This window comes from Typha latifolia, chromosome 3, assembly GCF_019914945.1.
Source record: "Typha latifolia isolate L0001 chromosome 3, TyphaL0001v2, whole genome shotgun sequence".
NCBI classification, from domain to species: Eukaryota; Viridiplantae; Streptophyta; class Magnoliopsida; order Poales; family Typhaceae; genus Typha; species Typha latifolia.
Window position 1 is genome coordinate 6,155,745 of NC_133088.1, and position 21,855 is coordinate 6,177,599.

Sequence of the window (21,855 nt, forward strand, 5' to 3'; positions counted from 1 at the left end):
GCATACGTTTTTTATTATTATTAATGCACGTCGTGCATGTTAATTATATTAATTATATTTTGTTGTTTGTCAAAACATTGCGTATTATGATTTTTATGCATATTGTTGGGCATGTTCATATATGAAAGCATGTAATATATGATAAGAATGTGTGTTCTCTTATGCTTATTGTGTTGTATAATATAATGCCACTTGCACATGTGCATGACTATAAAAGAAATGACTTCTACATCTTAATACTACCCGACACCTTCCTAGTCAGAGTTAAGAGCGAGGGATATTTATTATATTTATATAATAGGGCCCACGCTTGAAGTTTTAGTTTATTGATCACAAATAATCAAACAGAGGTTTCACTAGGCAATGGGCAATTTACTATCGAGCAATAATAGTCATATTCTTTAGGGTATTTAAGCTAGAGAACGATGGTAGGATGACGTAAACCTAGCGGTACCCGATGATGCAAGGTGAGAGCATTTGTGAATGATGGATCATGATATAGTGGTGTGATGATGGGGAGCCGATGGCTCAGTTGGTAGTATTGATGTACGATATTGACCTTTGTGATGGGATTATAACTGAAGTCCTTAGTTTGCGGTAGCAGACAATCAGTTATGCTATTCGCGAGGTGATGGGTTGACGAGTTATCGCTAGGATCTACCCTCTCCTTACGGGTGTTGTATGGTCGGGTGTGAGTGCTGTTGTGGTCTATGGACATGGCTCTTCATGAGCTTGAGTTGATGATTTAATAGTTTGAAATGATGCATATATTGTGTTGCTTTATATTGACATGACCTATAGGTAGAGCTCGATGAGAGCTTAAGCTTGAGGATCTCATAGTCCAGACTTAATATATGACATTTTGTAGATTGCTAATACATGAACACATTAGATAATTATGATGAGTATGTGGTGCAGACACATTGATTTTGATCATGATATGCATATTTATATTTACTCTACTTTTAGATTGTAGAATTAGAAAATTGATGGCATTATACTCACCAACTTTTAATAGAAATATCTTTTTAATTGTAGATGAGTTTGAGTTTGTTTAGAAGTTGACAAGAACCTTTTCATATTATCTTTTAATTATTTATTCTCATGTAAACTTAAGCTTGATGACTTGTAGCCCCTGCGTGGATATTTTATTTTTATTTTCTAATATGTATTTTATGGCTTATTGTGGCATTTGACATTATGAGCTTTTATGGCCTTTATTATTCATAAATATATTGATTCTCTTTAATTTATTAAAGATTTATTGCGTTAAAACATTAACCAAAAGTCACATGGACATAACGTGCATTCCACCCGTGAGGTACATGTAGTGGCAAGTGTTATATATACACTTTGGATGATAGCAAATAAGTTAAAATATAAATTAGCAATTAAACAAATAATATATTATTTTAATGTATGGACTAAATAATTTACTTAGATATTATTTTTGTGCTATATTTGCACCAAAATCCATCAAATTAGAATAGTTCATAATTTTCACCTGTATCTGGATATCTATGTGGATCATAATTTTGATATTTATGTAGCACTACCAATGCTTTTCGAATCAGAGATATTATTAAATATTTTATTTGGAATATTGTAGTTAAGCACTTCATTATCAATAGCAGCCGACAAAAGCCCTTGTTAATCTCACCTTAATTCAATACATTTTATTGTCATTAAAAACATCTAATTTATCGTTCAGGTACTAACTATCCAATGCTGCAGCATTATAAATTCTTCGTGACTTCATAAACTTCACCGTTCTTCTAGTAAATTAGTACACCAGGATCTCTATAAAAGATTCTTTCCTATGAGAAATAACAATCCAAGACATCTCAAAACCCTCTTCAATTTCTAATACTAAGAGTGATCTAAGATCTTCACAATCTCACCCTTTGTGGAAGATTATTACCTCTTAACTGAAGATTAAGAATAGAAGCAACAGATTGCTACCCTGATCAACCAACAGCCCAAGAAAGTTACTACGTGATAATATAAGCCAAAACAAAGAAGAATCAAATAATCACCTTAAGTTAGTAATAGAACTAAAATTAGAAGACAAAATAGATACCGAAATCTCTTTCAAGCACTATAATACCAAATGTTCCAGAAAGTAGGTTACTCAACATAAGCACTAGTGCAACCACTATGGAAGCAGACATTACTAATATATTGCAATAAAGCAGAGTAATATCAAATAAATTTTTTGCAAGGATGCAAACAAGAGCAGCAAGCGAAACAAAATCTCCATAATCTCCTTAAGAAAACAAATAAAATCTTTTCTGATTGCAGAAGTCTTTAACCTACAAAGGAGCTACTCAACGATACCAAAACAAAACAAAACAAGAAGGGACCATACAGAGTAATCTAGGTGGCCTTCTCTGCTTTGGCAGCAGTGGCAGCAGCCTGTCCCCGGAGACGACCAGTCCTCCTAGCAGCAATGAGACCAACCTTCTGCCCAGGAGGAGCATCGCGACGAACAGTGGAAGCATGACCAATGTGTTGATGGTTTCCTCCTCCATGGGGATGCTCCACAGGATTCATAGCAACACCACGAACCTTTGGCCAACAGTTTCTCTTCACACGGTACTTGTGGTAAGCATTGCCAGCCTTCAGAAGAGGTTTCTCAGTTCTACCACCACCAGCAACCTGGCCAACCATTGCACGACAACCACTTGGAACAATCTTCTTAGCACCAGATGGAAGCTTAATCCTAGAAACAGATCAGCAAGAAATAAAATAAGAACAAGGTGAAATTGACCACATATCCAAGAAAGATTTTAAACTCCTACGAGTTAAAGAAGTGGTAGAAACCTCATGCTCAGTGAAGAGCATAAATATCTACTGAAAATAATTCATAGACCCCAATATACTTTGCAAGTCCTTATATTAAAATTACTACATATTACTGTAGAGTAAACTGAGTGAAAATTTGCTGGATATCTCATATATAACTCACTAAACAAACTTCTAAATGCAATATTGGAATAAATCAAACCAAGGATAAAAAGAAAAAATGAATATAATTGCATGCCCTCTTATAAACCAAGGATTCTGAGATGAAAGGCAGTAAGTCATATAGGTCAATTATTTATGCAAATAAGCGAAATGAGTGATAAAAAGAAAAAACAACAAGGTGCCAGACTCACCATATCCTCGAGAACACTCAAAAAGTTGTGCATTTCTAGTTTTGTACCCAAAAATTTGACCAGGATATGTAAATCAATTAAACTATTAAACTGGAATGAATAAGATCACATTCATTTTTCCTTTATTTCTTTCCACAATTGTACTAATAGTTGGCTACCAAATTCTTCCATTGTTTTCCAGCACCCAAATAGTGTACAAGTAGAACATTTCACCATTAGCAATATACTAATAAGATACCCGTTATTATTATTATTATCAGATTTCTACTTTAGACAAACCATTTTGTTTAGCATATATAACTAATTCATCGATCACTACCTAAAGTTTGCAAATGCCCCTTTGACTGGATACTGCAAAGCTAATGATTATCTTGCCGGTTCCTATTCCATTCATTTAAACCAGTTGCGCTCACTAAATCCTTTATGAAAGGAAAGGTAATCAACAATAACTGCGTGCAACCTACGACCATATCCATAGGTATTCACTACCCTCATAACAAACCGCTGCAGCCATCAAACCAGTACCTAGATCCACTCAAATCGCAACAAAAGAAGAAGCAAGAAACCAAACAATCCATAAATGAAGCAACTTTAAATCACACAACATTAGATAGTTCAGATCTACGACCTGCTGGTACCGTTGTCCGGGTTGTGGCTAATAACGATCGCGTAATCCCCAGACGCCCTCGCAAACACGCCGCGATCACCCACGTGGTGTTCGACGTTGCAGACGACGGCTCCCTCCGGGATCGATCTCAAGGGCAGGACGTTGCCCACCATGAGGTTGGCCTTGCGGCCGCAGTACAAGAACTGCCCGGTGTAAATCCCCTCGGCGGCAACGAAGAGCTCTTTCTGGTGCTTGTAGCGGAAGGGATGGCGGAAGGTGACACGCGCGAGGGGTGCTCCACGACCCGGGTCGTGGATGATTTCGGTGACGACACCCTTGATGTAGCCGTTGCGCTCGCCGAAGTCGAGGCTGCGGAAGCGGGCGGGCCCTTTGCGGTGGTGGGTGTGGGAGCGAAACACAGAGCCAGCTCCCTTACGCTGGGCTCGGATCACCCGTCCCATGGCGGCGGTTGGGGCGAGGGGAGAGGGGGAAGGAGAGGAGGAAGACGGAGGCGGCGAAGGTGAGAATGAGGGCTAGGGTTTGCCGGTCATGGGAGGTTTCTTATAGTGGGGATAAATGAGGGAACTAGGGCTTTGTTGAAGGTTTTTCAATCTAGACCGTCCGATCTAATGATAACCTGGATACATGTGACTGCTCGATTCAACCCGATACGAACCTAACTAGATGCGAGCCTAAACTAGTGTGATTTGCGTCTAGAGGATCATCAGGCCCAATCCGCCCATGCTTATCCTGGATCGGACCCGGTTTGGGTCCGGCTATGCCCGGCCCGGATCGAGCCCAAATTGCCCAAGGCCAGCACGGGCCATGGGCGGCCCTTTGCCCAGCCCGGAAGCCTGCTCATAGGCCCGATTCAAAAGCTTACTCCGGCCAGGAAGCCCACCTTCTTATTTAATTTTTGTTTAATTTGAAAACATCTTTTTATTTATAATTTTTGTATGACTACTAGTCGGAATTTTGACATAGCTTAGGAGTGCTCTCTTGTCAATTGTCATAGACTCATAGGCTCATACGGTCTACGAATGATCGACCAAGTTGTAACTTATAAGCCACATAAGACCAAATCTCTGGCTTCTTCCTTGTGGACTTGGCTTGGCCCACATTGAGCTCGCAACAATATCCTAGCTAATGGAGGGAGAATGATAAAAAGTTGTACCTTGAGATGTTTTATTTCAACAAATATTATTTTTTTTTCTTTTGAGTATACGATTCTGCCATTGTTAAGTTCTTTTTTAAGAAAAGTGATACAATCTTGCAAAAGAGAGTCAAAAAGTTTGATTTTGTTCAAGGAGGTTTAATTTGGATTTGATAGAGTTTGTAGATTGATGAGAAAGTAGTAGCAGTAATGGCATCCGCAGTACCAAGTTTCTCAAATTTTTCACCACCATAACCACCACCTTCTGAGGTTTGATTTGGGTCTTCCCTACCACCACCACCATCTTCTGTTCACCTTCCAATTCTTCTCCTCCTCCATCGCCTCCTGATTTTTCTCCACCACCACTTCTGTCGAATTCCCCACTACTATTAGCCTCACCACCCCCTGCAGATCCCAATGTCTCGCCACCATTTTCCTCGAATTCCCCACTATTCCTACAGCATCAACAACTCCTCCATCGCTTGCACTAGATACCCTACCACCTCCACCATCTTCTAATCCTCAATCACCACCACCGTCATCGACCATACCATCTCCACCATTTTCCAATCCTTGCTTGACTCATCTATTAAGCCTAGCCCCCTAGCCCGAGCCAGCTCCCTCATGGGCCGATTGGTAATAACGAGATAAACTATTCTAACCCGGCCCGACCCACTCACACACTTGATTTTTGACTTTGTCATGTTGGCCAATTTTAATTTTCTCTTGCAAGTAAGGTTTTTTCCCTTTTTTTTCTTTTAACTCTATATTTCTAGTATTTGAGTATTATTAAATCTCGTACGTAAAAGAAAAATATTTTTTTAACGTAAAGATAAAATAATTGGACATTGTATAATCAAAGAGTATTATTTCTATCTCTTACTCCTTTATCTTATTCTTATTTTATACCTTAGTTCTAGTAAAGATAGCATATTATTTGTGCAGTTCATTATTACATTAAAATAAGACATGATTTAACTACGTGATACATCGCATTTGAACTCATACAACGAAAATACCATCGCTAAATTACAACAATTTCATTATTAAATTATGTACTTTTATTTTAAGGATGAAATTATTTCAATTGAAGATATGTACATTTTAAATTACAACGAACTTCTTAATTAAATTATATATTCCTTGTATTAAGAAAGTAATACTCAATTTTCAAACTTATGTACATTAGATGAATTACAATGAACTTCATAATTAAATATTGCATATTTCTTATAATAAAGACAAAACATAATTTGTTGGACATATATATATATATATATTACTTATTTCATATATTAGGAATAAAATATATTCTAATTTAACATATGCACATTATTTTTTTGTCGAGTATATTACATAATTTAATTATGTATTTCCTATATTTAGTAATTATTTATATTAATTGAAATTATTTTTTCGATATTAGATCAATCCAAGGTCGATAAAATTTTCCATGCGCCAGCATCCAATTGTTTCACATGTTCCAAATCCTAATAATAGTAACTTAAATCATTTGGAGTTTGGAGGATCATTTTATCTCAATTCTCATACTAATCACCTTTGACCTAAATAAACAATATATATCTGATAGCGAAGTTAATTTTCTCATACGTAATCCTCATAATAATATCTCAATAAATGTTATTATATTCACATGATTGATGATAATTTTAGTGAAGAATTCTCTGTTATAAATTCTATTGGTCTATTTTTAAATGATGAAATAGATTAAAATTTTCACGAACTTTCTATTGGTCTGTCTCTAACTGATAAGACAATATACCAACAAACTTGTGTATCTATCATTGTATTGAACATGAGTAGAACAAGAGTCATCTGTTGTAAATATTTTCATATTAAATATTAGAAATTTTTGAAGCTGGGGTGTTGCAATCTATCACCTTATATAATCTTATTAAGACAAATATTCTAAGAATTTGCAAATGCACAAAATTCGTTTGCTATCGAGCATAAATTTGAATTTGAGTCTCATAGAAATATCTCTAAGAAGATTTTGCCCAATGTAATTCAAAAGAATATCAATAGAAGATAAGGCTTGTCACTATTGTTCTTCGGCATCAACATTGCTTTCTTAACACATTTGCTTACTTGTTATGAATAGTTTAAATGTCAATAATCAAATCCTTCTAATAAAATGTGTAGCAGAACCTGAAAATATTAAAGCATGAACATAATTTTTATATCATCTTCAAGTATCATTTGAACCCTTTAGAGTAATTTACTATATTATTAGATAAGTAGAAATAATTAACTCATGCAGTAGATAATATTTTTCTTAAAGCTTTACATAGATATTGTATATTGAAGAGTATCCTTTCACCATTTAAAGGTAATTCAAGAATTATACGGTTTCCACTACCTTCATCTGAAACTTCAATTTGCTATAGGAAAAAAATTATTAATTCAATCCTTCATATGTCAATCACGCACCTATTAATATTGGGAAAATCAAACAAAAATTTGAAATGCGTTCTAGAAGCAATATCCAAATGTTGATTATGTACTAATTTAAATGCTTTATCGATTTTACTTGTTTAGTAGTGAAATATTACGATGCATGCTTTTAACAGCCTATAATTTTTTTTAGCAGAATTAGCTTCTCCTTAGCCCTAACTATCTTTTTCTGCGAAGAGGTTTGACTTGGTTAAAGTTGTTAATTAAAGTTTCTATCCCTTTCCACATTTTTTTGATTGAATTTTTTTTTATTCATACCGCATAGTCCCTCTTCCTAGTCTTTGTCATTAGTTTAATTTAAATAATATGCACAAAGTATGAAAATAAAATATTTCAAACAGAGAAGTACAAAACCGACAAATATATATATATATATATATATATATATATATATATATATATATATATATAAAGTTGACAAAATAAACTTAATAACTTTAAACTAATATAAAATAAAGTATGAATTATGTAAATCAACTAGCTAATTAAATATAAATTTTCAAAATTAAACTACATAATATTATACATTTTATTAAATAATTGTGCACTACCAAATCATAAATGCAAAAATTGTTAACTAATTTCTAAGTAAAACTGTAAAAACTAGTGATCATAATAATAATTATCAAAATAGAATCTCTAAACTAATCAACATAGTCATAGTAATGATCCCATAGAATAAAAATGGCATTCTCAATAAATGATCCCACAAATCCTTACAAAGTAAGTATATATAATATTGCTTTGTTTCTTACTATAACTTAAGAGAACACAAATAATAAACAAATTATAAAAAAATATAAGGCAAAAATCAATTAACAAAATCTTAAAACATTGCTAACTATTAAATTATAGAATAAACACTAGAATACATAAATTAACAATGTTAAATAATTGAAACCTAATTAATAATGGTGCATTGGAGAAAATACAACATTGTACCAACCATGAGGATGTAAGATATGTAGCTAGAATAATAGAGAATAAAATGTTTCTAGTGACTTAGAGACATTTGATGTAGAGTAAAGCAAAATAAGAAATGTTATAAGCACTCTTAATCAGTATTACAACTTTTTAGAAGAATTTGACTTCATTTGTTTAAAAAATTGTATCTACACATATATAATGTAATATAAGAACTAGTATTTAGTTTATGAGTCCCACAAAATATCATCTTGAAATCTAATTTAATTACGTGGATGTCACATCCTCTCAACTTTTAATGGAAAGAAAAGAAAGATATACAACTTTAATTTGTATTGATGTCTCATTTACTACTATGTATGTTGTATTTTAAAACACATAAAACTAAACGATCTATTTTAGTTTAAAATAGCTAATATTAAAAAAGAAAAGAAGGAGTGCATTCTCTATGTTCTATAAAAGCTTTGGTTGAAAATGCATTATACTTTCCTCTCATATGTCTTGTAGGATTAGATAAATATAATATTATATATGATTCAATATTTAATTGAGATTTTAATAAACGGGATTAGTTTTGGTGATGTTAGCTTATATTATATAAGGCACTTTATCAAAAATTTTCTCTCAATTAATATTATTTGTAGTGTAGTTCTTCGTATCTAATTGAGTCATATCTGCTTAGTAATGATCATTGAACCATATTACACTATAAAATTAATATTTTTTTAGCACATGCACCGATAAACTTCTACAATAAAAAAAGGTAGTATAATAAACATTTTTTTTGTATTCTAACACAAATGTCTATATTTTATTTTAGATTTCTTTCATTAATCAAACACAATTGGTATAGATTTTTTTTTTGCAAATTTTAAAGAACTAAGAATATCTTATCACTATAACCTAATGATTAATTCCCGCTAGTCCATGACAGAGGTTATAAGTTAGATTGCCCTATAGACGTTGGTTTAGATTATGGTATTATAAGTTACTCCATGCCTAATTTATTAAAGTATTATACAAACAAAGATTAGATATGTTATGACACATTTTTAGGGAGGATTAATATAGTTGTCTAAACTTTTGAGGATCACTAACCTTTTTGTTATGATAAGTATGTGAGCTTATTATTTTTTAAAAATGAGCATCAAACACAATAATTTTAATTTATTGATGAGAACTTTATTAAGATAATTGACATAATTGGTATAGATCTTTTTTTTTGTGCAAATTTTAAAGAACTAAGAATATATTATCACTATAGTCTAATGATTAGTTCCCGCTAGTACATAACAAATGTTATAAGTTAGATTGCCCTGTAGACGTTGCTATAGATTATGATATTATAAGTTATTCCATGCCTAATTTGTTAGAGTATTATACGAACAAAGATTAGATATGTTATGACACATTTTTAGGGAAGATTAATTTAGTTATCTAAACTTTCGAGGATGGTTAACCTTTTTGTTATGATAAGTATGTGAGCTTATTATTTAAAAAAATGAGCAACAAATGTTTATGACTTAAATCTATATTTAAATGTTCAAATCTACTTTTTGGAAGTTGTTTGCTGGTTTTAATAGTTTATTATTTAATTTTGTTGATAATGAATAAATGAGTTATTTATATTATTTGAATATATATATATATATTCATGTATATATATATATTTATGTTTTGCACATATTTATACCTGCCTTGTATATTTCTATATTTTTGTGTTAAATTATTTATTTAATTAGTGTTGTAAGTATTGTGACAAAAATATTTAATATAATTTGTAGAGTTACTAGCATATTTTTTACATAACTTAGTGAGTTCTTAGTTTTCTAAATTCATTGCTTGAGAGGGAAGGTGTTATTAATTAAGAATACTTTCGGTATCGCATAACTTGATATATATATATATGTTTAAAATAAACTAATGTTCAATGTTTCAATGTCTGCTATGAAAATATTTACAAGTGGAAGACTTTTATTTTTTTATTTAATATTTTAATTAATTACTCAATTAAAATTTATTATTCGATAATTCAAATAAAATCAAGGGTATAATTAGTAGCTTGTAAATTTAATTTGTTTTTTGTTAGAACAATATCTGACTTATCACTATTACTATTTATTTGATTTGTACGCTAGTGAAATCTTATTACAGATAAGAAACAAGTTATACTAGAAATTAACAATTGAGAAATATAATATTTTCATGCAAAAGCTGAAATAATTCTGAGCATAAATTTTAATTACTATATAATATTAATATGATTCTGAATAGAAGACTCATTATTTATAGTTTTATTAGCCATGTTTTATTATTATCATATTTTGTTGGAAAACTTATGCCATAAAAATTACAAATATGTAAATTTACTCTTTTAATTATAATTTTTCAACCAAATGTATTTTTAATATTACTCTCTATAGGTTGGAAGAATAATTTAAATATTTACATTTTTACTTTTGGCCACAAGTTAAATTCAACAATTTTGTTTGTAAAAAAGGTGTTCCAAGTAAGATAGCAAATTTAAGCACCAATCTATATATACTAAAAAAAAAGCTTTACAAAATAGTCTCAATTATTTCAACTCTCTGAAAAGAAATTTCTCATGCCTATAAAAGGAGATTTATACCTCATTTTGAAACAAGAGTTTTAAAGGTAAATCAAAAGATACAAAAGATAATAATTTAGTTCATTTTATATTAGAGAGCAAGAGAACATTTCATTTTGGCAAGTTTCATTTTCTTTGTTCTTTCTTTTCTTTGCCAGCTTTATTTATAAATCAAACTATTTAGAAGAATTATACATCTTAGGTGTGTTTGTTTATTAGAGTTTATTTATGAAGAATGTAAAAAAAATTATGTTTTATGAGTGAGAGATCAAATAGATTTTTGAAAGAAGTCTAATAAAAATTATTTTTGAATGAAGAAGTTTAGGAATTAATCTCTTCTGTAAATGTTGCTAGTAACTTGGGAAGATAAGGATATATGTTTTGAATGCATACTAAATTCTTAAAGAATGAATATTGAGAAATGGATGTAGGGATTGATTGAATCACTAAAAATCTTGATGCTATATTTTCTATCTATTTCTTTTATTTATGTCATTTTAGTTTTCATCACAAACTGATATATACATCTATAAAGATTATTGTTTGTATTCTCTTAATTTATATAAAGTTTTAAGTTTTCATCATATTTATAATTTGTTCATACACTTGGTATATTAAGGAAGGGATTCGTCAATTCCGGTTATGGGAATAAGGATGTAAAACCCCGACCTGAGGGAGGGCAAACTGTTTGGGCGACAGGGAGACCGGACTCGACCCGAGCGAGTCAAGTTGTATGAGCGGAGGTAGGCCGAGACCGAAGCGAGTCCAATAAGGAAACTCAATTTTGAAAGAACTTATTGTCAGCCTCTTTCAGATATGAATCTATCTGATTCAGAAGGGACAAATAGAGGCCGGGACTCCATATAGATGGGATCTGACGCCAGAATGAGACGTAAAGTGTCATCAGGCATCCGAGATTGAAGACCATTGAAGATCAATCTTCTCCGCTTTTGGAGTCGGGCATCCCGCCGTTAGGAAGACTCACCCTAGCCACTATAGCGCCCCTCCACCAACTCTAGCTAATAAGCACTCTCCATCTACTTCTCCTTTTCTGTGTGCCCAAAAGAAATCAATAGAAAAGGAAAATCCCCTATGATACACCGGATCCGGCTCGGTTATTGATAGCAATTTGTTTAGAATTGGAGGCTAGGGCTGCACGAAAGGCGTAACGATCTGGGCATTGTCTCGGAGAGAGACTCGGTGAAATAGACATGTCTGTGAAGATGCGGACTACCTACCAAATCTTAATACCATCTAAAATTTAATCTAGTAACAAATAATTAATTTAACCTATTTATATTTATCATTATGAGTTGTTATTTGGGATGAAGATATTTTCTTATGAAAATTTAAAATAGTATGCTTGCAACATAATTAATATGTCAATGTGTTCCTTTGATGAGGATTAACATCTTTTCTTTAATCTATTAGAACCTACAAGCTCAATAATATAAGTAATAATTTTAAAAAAATAGATAAATCTAGTTGAATTCAAACTTAGTCATTTTTATTCTAATATATGAATTTCTCATCCTCTACAAAACTATTTGGCTCTTACATAATGAATAATTATTTATAAATCAAGTCTTCTCTTATTTATAATTAGTAGCAAGATATTATTTTATCCTCCCTCTAGTTACATGATAATATTTAGACAATATGCAAATAAAAATATTTATAAATATTTTTTCAATTATAGGATGAGAAGCTATTGTATCCCGTCCCACTTTATATAGTAAATAAAAAGATATGCTGACATAATATGTATGTTTAGGTTATATGATAATTTTTATTAGAGAAGACACTAATATTTTTAATTAATACATTTACACTTACTTTATTTATCATACCAAATTTCTATTGGAAATTTTATATGTTAGATACCATATTAATAAAAAATTTAAATTGTTTGCCACTGTATATCAAATCTTAATATATGTCCCTTATATGAACGAGGTTTGATGAGGTTTGAACCTCCAAAGAAATTAGCTTTGATACTATGTTAGATAACCAATTAACTTAAAAAGAGTTAAAATATATTTTACTATCTTATACTTATATCTAAAATCATACCTCATATACTTTAAAAAGTCTCAAACTATCCCTTGTATTTATAACTAAAGTAGGACTGTTAATTTTTTTTATTAAATTTAACTGAGCTTTATTACTATTTTAGTTATTTAGTAGTATTATCTTAAAAATGCGCATGTTTTGTCTAACAAACACGATATGATATTTTAATCATTTTTATGCTATTCAGATAAATTTAACAAAAAAATTATCAGTCTCATTTTAATCATAAATACATAGTGGTAAATTAACCACTCAAAAAACTAAACTATTAGTAAATTGACCAATAATATATATCATACATTTTTAATATATTTTTAATGATCTTTTTCAAATATTTTGGCTGTTGGGTTGCTACCTGGGCCGGGTTTTATGATCACCTCTATTATTACTACGAGGATAAACCGGTTGTATTGCTGATTTGCTGACCGTTGATAAAATCTCCAGCAGAGATGATGGCCTATCGAGTCCTGCTCCGTGACCATGTCCACTCCTCTCCCTCTCTCCCTAACTCTCCCTTCCCCTCTTCCCCCCGGCCTCCAAACGCACTCCACCTCCTTCCCCAACCGAAGGCCAGCCCCAACTCAAACACCTCCTCCTCTCCCATCGCCTTCCCCATGGGTCGAGACTCTCCGCTCCCAGGCCCGCTCCAACGACTTCCACGCCGCACTTTCCACCTACGTCGCCATGACCTCCTCCGGTGTCTCCCCTGACAACTTCGCCTTCCCCGCCGCCCTCAAGTCCGCCGCGGGCCTCCGCGACCTCTTCTCCGGCTGCCAGCTCCATGCCGCTGCCGTCAAGTTTGGATTCCATTCCTCTCCCGTCACTGTTTCCAATACCCTCATTACCATGTACGCTCGCTGCGGTGATCTCTTTAGTGCCATCAAGGTGTTCGACGGAATTCCCCAAAGAGATCAAGTCTCTTGGAATTCCATGATCGGTGCACTCTGCATGTTTGACGAGTGGTTGCTCGCTTTAGACGTGTTCCGGTTGATGCTCGCGGAGCGTGCTGAGCCCAGCTCGTTCACACTAGTAAGCGTCGTGCTTGCTTGCTCCAACCTTGGCAAGAGTGACGGGCTAAGGCTCGGCAAGGAGGTACATGGATTTGGATTGCGAAATGAGTTCTACTGCGGGGAGAAGAGGTTTGCTTCCAATGCCTTGATTGCCATGTATGCCAAGTTGGGAAGGATTTCTGATTCTATCGCTCTGTTTGAACGGGCCGATGACCGTGATGTCGTCACATGGAATACAGTGATCAGTGCTCTTGTGCAGAACGAGCAGTTTGCAGATGCAATCACTGTGCTCTGTCAGATGGTGCGCTCTGGAATCAAACCAGATGGCGTCACATTATCGAGTGTTCTTCCTGCCTGCTCGCATTTGGAGATGGTGGACACTGGGAGGGAAATCCATGCTTATGTGCTGAGGGATAATGACTTGTTTGAGAACTCATTTGTGGCTAGCGCATTGGTCGACATGTATTGTAACTTTGGACAAGTTGAGAAGGGTCGTTTAGTGTTTGATGACATCTCAGAGCGCAGGCTCGGTCTTTGGAATGCTATGATTTCAGGGTATGCACAAAATGGACTTGATGAAGAAGCCTTAGCGTTGTTTGTTGAGATGGAGGCAGTTGCTGGGTTACACCCGAATGAGACCACGATTGCGAGTGTGCTTCCTGCTTGCGTCCGTTCTGAAGCATTCCCAAGGAAAGAGGATATGCATGGCTATGTGGTGAAGAGAGGAATGGAGAGTGATAAATTTGTGCAGAATGCACTGATGGACATGTACTCGAGGGTAGGGAAGACAGAAATTTCTCGAAAGATTTTTGACACAATGGAAGTTAGAGACGTTGTTTCTTGGAATACCATGATAACTGGTTACATTATTTCTGGTTGTTCCAGAGAAGCATTTCTTTTGGTGAACGAGATGCAAATAGCAACTGATATAAGCAAGAAAAATGCTGATGATGGAGGATACACCTTCCATAAACCAAATAATATCACACTTATGACAGTTCTTCCTGCTTGTGGATCTCTTGCAGCACTTGCAAAGGGAAAGGAGATTCATGGATATGCAATAAGGCATGCATTAGGTTCGGATGTTGCTGTGGGGAGTGCTCTGGTGGACATGTATGCAAAAAGTGGCTGTTTAGATCTCTCGAGGACAGTGTTCGACCGGCAACCAAAAAGGAACGTTGTCACCTGGAATGTTCTCATTATGGCCTATGGAATGCATGGGCACGGAGATAAGGCGTTGAGTCTTTTTGAGCAAATGGTTGCCAAGGGAGAGGCAAAGCCAAATGAAGTGACATTCATTGCCGCCTTGGCAGCTTGCAGCCACTCTGGGATGGTTGACAGGGGGTTGGAGCTGTTCCATGGGATGAAAAGAGAGCATGGTGTCGAACCAACGCCAGACCACTATGCTTGTGTTGTCGATTTGCTAGGCCGAGCAGGGCAATTGGATCAAGCATACCATCTCATAACAACAATGGATCCTGGGCCACCCCAGGCAGGGGCATGGAGTAGCTTATTAGGTGCTTGTCGTATACATAGAGATGTCCAACTTGGAGCAATTGCAGCTAACCATCTATTTGAGCTAGAGCCTGAGGAGGCAAGCCACTATGTGCTCCTCTCTAACATCTATTCTGCAGCTGGGCTGTGGGAGGAGGCAACAGAAGTAAGGAAAAACATGAAGTTGATGGGTGTGAGAAAAGAACCAGGCTGCAGTTGGATCGAAGTCGGGGATGAGGTCCACCGATTCATGGTTGGGGACTCCTTGCACCCGCAAAGTCCACAAATTCATTCGTTCCTCGAGAAATTGTGGGAGAGAATGCGCAAGGAAGGATATGTGCCAGACACGTCCTGTGTACTCCACGACATTGAAGAGGATGAGAAGGAAGTGCTTCTATGTGGCCACAGTGAGAAGCTGGCCATAGCATTTGGTATACTGAACACACCCCCAGGTTCTACCATTAGAGTTGCAAAGAACCTTAGAGTGTGCAATGACTGCCATGAAGCTGCCAAATTTATTTCGAAGATTATTGGAAGGCAGATCATATTGAGGGATGTAAGGAGGTTCCACCATTTTGCAAATGGATCTTGTTCTTGTGGTGACTACTGGTGAAAAAGGCTCTTGAGGCTTGAACAACACACTTCCTTTTTGAGAGTGAAAGTGCAACTCTCCATTGTTTGTAAAAGAAAAGAAAGAAGGTGATGAATGTATATTGGCATGTGATTATTTGCCTGTAAGGAATACAAATTTTGAATCGCTGCTGTCATTGTTATGACAATTTGATATAGTATATTACCAATAATCTTCCAAAAAGATCTTTTGGTCGAAATCTTATTTCGACAGATATGTGAAGTTCAGCATGTAAAAGATCTAATATTGTCTGATAGTGTAAGTATTGCAACCAAGATTACTGCATAATATAGGATAAATGATGGATGATGGCCAACCTTTTGTAGTTCCAACCATCCTATTACTGATAAATACAAAGAGCTATATCATGCCTAGTTAGTTTGAAACACAGCGCTTAATCCAAGTGTGGTGAACAGTTAGACAGTCATAAGTCCAAATGATATGCCACACAATTCCGTTTAATCCAAATTAATCCCCTAACTATACAAAAGAACAAAATTCAGGTTCCCTAGCTCATGTCTCTCCTTCCCTCCCTCCTACATAGACTAACAAACTGGCACTTGTTAGCTTACATTTCTTTCAGTTAGGGCAAAACTACATACACACCACATTCTTGGGTTTTGACCATGTTGAGATTGATCTAAAGGACCCTTTTAACGTGCATGAGTTTCTCTTCTACTTTTTTTTTTTGGCGAGTCAACATGCCTAGCTTGAGTGGACAAGATTGATGAACATATGGAAAAGGAGATAGCCCTATCCACTGTGCATATAGATAGAATCTATCCCATTATCCATTAATTTGCATCCTTAATCCTTTCTTCTATGATGTCCTAGATGTCACCAGCAACCCATTTTTTAACTTCACATGAGCTTCTCAGAACCAATCCAACTCTTAAAAGTGGTCCATTTCCCATGTCAACGTGGCCATACTTTATGCCTGACCTCCAGAAGAACTGAAGATAGCCTTATCCTCACCTAGAGCCAATAAATATCTATTACTCCACTCAATTACCACTACACCCCTTCATGTCCTGATCCTATAAACCTATAGCAATGACTTGTCTGAGGGTATGGTTTGGGCAACTTAGGTCATTCATCAGGTCAAAATTTGGCTTTAATGGTTCAATATGGTATAAAGATGACTCAAGCCACCCACATCTCTTGCGAGTACTATATATTAAGGCCCAGGTGAGGCTTTGTGAGCATTGGACTTGTTGGCTAATGGCTTCATTAGGTGCTGCATTTGCTCTCCACTCAGTCAACCACAGTAAGGTGTGTGTATATATATATATATATGAAACTGAATTGAATTAGGTGTTGCTAGTGAAAAGTTTGGTTTGATGTGATGCTGAACTGGGGAGCTCTGTGATGCCATGTTAATTCATCATCTTTTTCAGCAATAAGTTCGAGGTTTTATATTTGAATAATATATGCTACTATTTTGATTTTAGACATAAGAGTTAATATTGCTATTATGATTTGCTGCAGGTGGAGGAAGGGCGACCTCCGGAAGCCAGCCGTGCGGCGAGGAAGATCGTCGGGGAGATGAAGGAGGCGAAGAAGAAGGTGGTGGGAAAGGAAGGAGGCCGCCGGCCGAGGTTTGCGGTGGAATTGGATGGATTATTTTGCTTTGAGACCCTGGTAGCTCAGTGAAGCAGTTAAGAGCTATGAGCCTTAAATTTTGTTCTTCTCTCAATTTTTCTGGGACTGCTTCCCTCCAGTTCTTGATGAATAGTACTCTACTCACCGGGAGGTCAATTTGGAACAGTTTCTTTGTAAATTATGAGATGGCTAAGAAAAAAGAACCATGGATAGAGTGGTAATTTAGCCAGGTTAATCGAGTTCCGATTGAGCCGATTAGATAGTCCAATCATATTAGGATAGTAGTAATACAAACACAACCTATTTATTAAATGAATAGAACTTGCTAAACAAATAGCATATTACTCGATTGATACATATTTAACCTGATGATACGACTACTTATTTATAAATTATAAGATACTTGATCAAGATTATATTTCTAATTTGCTAAACAAATAGGCACCGGTTATAGAACAAAATTTATAACCAACTTGATCAATAGTTTAAAACTTTAATCACCACATTGTGAATTCAACTAGAAAACCTAAAAACAAGTTAAAAATAATAACAATTATCATTACAATAATGTGACATTGTGGTATACCAAATTACAAATACCACGATAGTGATAGGTACAAATAAATGTCATAATACTGATAATTTGCAAGTGAACGTAGCATCAATCACGAGTATTTTTTGGAAGAACGCTTGTTATCATCTTGATCTATATAGTGGATTTATATACTTTCTTTAGCGTATATAATTGTAGTAGTTTCATTTATTCAAAATTAATAATATAAAGTTTTTTAATAGGATAGAGCTTAGAGAAGCAGGCTTCGACGTAGTTGGTAAGTTAGCAATGGGAGTAGATATTAATCTGTCTCACATTCAAATTTTAATCTTGCCCTAACTACATAGATCTGACAAGGAATTTACATCAGATTACCAAATATAAGGCATTTCTCGGAAGTGCCATTCGATAAAAAAACAAAAACAAAAATGCAAAGCATCGTCCAATAAAAAAAAGAGATAAGAAAGGCATTACCAAATGGATTGAAGAGGAACTTGAAAGTTCAGATAAAAAATAATCCGATCAAACAATTCAAGAAAAAAAAAACAAAAGTAAATCTAGATCTTGTCTAGATTTAGAAGATGAAAATTTTGGAAACGCTATTCTGCCACCTCACTAGAGAGAAATTTAGAAGCGCCGCTCTCTTACCACCGCAGATAAATAAGGAGGATTAAAGAGTTGAGATTTGGGAACAAATATTAACTAAGTTATGGCACAAATAAAGATATATATACCACGGATTAACAGGTTGACCCAACCCTAATTATTAAACCATCTCGAGATATTAGATACTTGATAAAGTTTAACTATCACAAAAATAAATAATGTCTATATGAAAGTAATATAGTTAAAAAATTCTAGGTATATTTAACTCCAATGTGCATTCTATTTTGATTTTCTGATCTAATCTAATCAAACATGTAATTTAAGTGTGCCTTTTCATATATGTACCATATAGATATGCCTATTTGAATAGACATTATTTGGATACTCCCTTTCAAATGCGTGCAATTAGGTTTGCTCTCTCATATTAGTACTTTTTGAACAGTTAAAATAAGGGTCATTATTTGTCTCCTCAAGTGCCATAGTTTTCCTCTTTCTCCCATGATAGGTTTCACCCAAAATCATCTCTAGTTTCCCTCTCCCTTCCCACCCCAAGCCCTAGGAATTAATGTTACTCCTGATGAGTAAGGTCGGTGGAAAGGGAGAGGGGTGAGTTTCTCTCCCTACCGGAAAATTTCCGAGCATCATCCTTCTCTTCTAGCTGCCATTGGTGTTACTTTCTTCTTTATATACAATTAAAATAATATAAATAGATAACTTTATACTTATGTATATAATTATGCTATGAAAATTTAAATAAAATAAGTAAAGAAAAGAGAGAGAATATAACATCAAGATATATAGTGGTTCGAGCAATGTTTACGCTCACTCTTCAACATTTCTTTCTTGAGAAATTACTATGCGCTAAAAGATATATTCCACTAGCTTACCACTCTTAAAACAACCTTTACTTTGAGTTAAAAAGTCCATCGATTTCTTCAAAGGGATCTGCTCAATCTCTCACCCACAAATCACAAAGTCTTTTCCACCTTCTTCACAAATAAAACAAAAACCACAAACACACTCAAGGTGCGTAATAACTCTCAAGGAGTTTAATTTATAAATAGATTTTACTAAGAAAAAGAAAAAAGAGAGAAAAAAAACTTGTCAAGTGGGAACTTCTTTTCTTCTCCAATATTAGCTGAATTAGATTGCTATTTTTTGTATACTTTGATTTGCCTTTTAAACTATTACTTCAACATGAGATATAGACCTCCTTTTATAGCTTGAGAGGGCTCTTTCTTATTTGAAATAATTTAAAACAATAAAGACCATTTTACAAAGCATTTAATGTGTATAGATTTTGATCAGATTTATTTCTCTGCTTTATAGTAGCTTGTTGACAACTAAAACTGTCAAATTAAATTTTATGGCTAGAAGATAAGTTGAAAATCTTTGAGTTAATTTTCCAACTTGACAAGAATTATATCAAAAAGTGTTATGATCTGATCACATGGGTTAGGTTAGTCGAGTCGGTTGAGTCGAGTAAACTTGAGTTAGTTAGCTTTATCTTATTGCTTTGAATTTCAAATAAATTAAATAATTCGTATGTGAATCTAATTCACTTGGATTTTTACTCCTATAAATAGGAGTGGACATGTGTTAATAATTATTATTGATTGAATTCGAGTTTAGCCAAATTACTATTTTTGTCTTTATTTTTTATCGTAGTCATTAGATCGCCTTTATTTTTTATTGCAGCCGTTAAATCAGCTTTATCTTTTTAGGAGTAGATTATAACCGTATAAGCATTTTGATCGTCCAAATCTTAGCCACCTTCCTCTACCAGTAGCCACCCTACTTTACAATCGTCCACTATCACCTTAGCCATCCGCCACCCTCCAATGACTGTCGTAATGTCGAATATTTACCTTCTATCTTGTTCTAACTTTGCTCCACTATTTAAACCATAATTTTTCATCCTAATCCAATTGACTTCATTCCAAAGCCATTAGATCCGAGACTTTTAAGGTTACTATGCATCAAAATCTTATGATCACCCTACGAACGGATCGTTTTAGATATGGTTCTTACCACCTTCCTTAGTAGAGCGGTAGCGGAGGAGCAATCTTCCCATAAAGCATCGATGGTACCCTATCAAATCAAGAAAACCTTGCAATTCATAGGTGTTCTTCGGTTTCGATCACTCTACCATGCAACATATCTTCTCAGGGTCAGTGGCCATTTCATTAGCTAAAATAATATGCCCTAGTACTCCACTCGCTACTCACCCCATAGGCACTTTTCAATAAATAATGAAATGTTCTACTTTTTAATATTTTGGTAATAAATTTCTTATATGAACTTCAATTTGCTAAAGCAAACTTAGATGGGCTACACAGTTGTTTTGTCTACTAGTTTGACAAATATTGATGAAAGTGGAGTCAGAAATTCACTTAAGACAGTCGCCAATGATAGGGCCTATTGCCCAGTCCGGATGATATAACCCACTACCATTGAGCATATTTACCAAGTTAAGGCAGTGAATAAACAACTAGATTGATCTCCCATTTGCCCGAGGGGGAACTTCCTTGATCATCGAATGTAGTGCCAGCGCTTCTCCATGTAGAGCATTATGGCAGGTCTCAAGAAAGATAGCTTTCCTCTAGTAGATGTTCGAGGCAAATTTTGATAGAACAAACTTGGCGCATTTGACCAATTTATAGTATCATCGAGTTGAATCTCAGTGCTTTTAAATGCATTAGAATTGGAGGAGGTTATCTATATCGGTGAAAGCATTGGGGTTGGTTGCGAGGATGACTCCAACCATACGGCATTAACTAAGATAATAAGTTGCCGGGGACAAGGTTTCTCGCCGTTGAAGATGAATCTATTTCTTGACTTCTAGATGCTCTGGAGAATGGTGAAGCGGTAGGTAGTTTTTTTTGCAATCCTTCAAAGCTGAAGAGGTAGTGACTAGCCAGTTGATAAACTTAACGGTGGTTAGGTCAGAACCAACACTAG

The 21,855-nt window shown here is 34.7% G+C and overlaps 2 protein-coding genes across 2 annotated transcripts; one reads left to right on the plus strand and one right to left on the minus strand.

Annotated features, from left to right (window-relative positions):
- Nucleotides 1-2,160: 2,160 nt before the first annotated feature.
- On the minus strand, nucleotides 2,161-4,334 carry LOC140783295 (large ribosomal subunit protein uL2). The gene is made up of 2 exons (XM_073130129.1): nucleotides 3,787-4,334; nucleotides 2,161-2,722 (listed from the first exon to the last, which is right to left on the minus strand). The coding sequence occupies exons 1-2, from the start codon at nucleotides 4,224-4,226 to the stop codon at nucleotides 2,377-2,379; spliced, it is 786 nt and encodes a 261-aa protein (XP_072986230.1). The 5' UTR covers nucleotides 4,227-4,334; the 3' UTR covers nucleotides 2,161-2,376.
- Nucleotides 4,335-13,440: 9,106 nt separating this feature from the next.
- Nucleotides 13,441-16,288, plus strand: LOC140783422 (pentatricopeptide repeat-containing protein At3g57430, chloroplastic). The gene has a single exon (XM_073130313.1). The coding sequence runs from the start codon at nucleotides 13,479-13,481 to the stop codon at nucleotides 16,113-16,115; it is 2,637 nt and encodes an 878-aa protein (XP_072986414.1). The 5' UTR covers nucleotides 13,441-13,478; the 3' UTR covers nucleotides 16,116-16,288.
- Nucleotides 16,289-21,855: the final 5,567 nt, after the last annotated feature.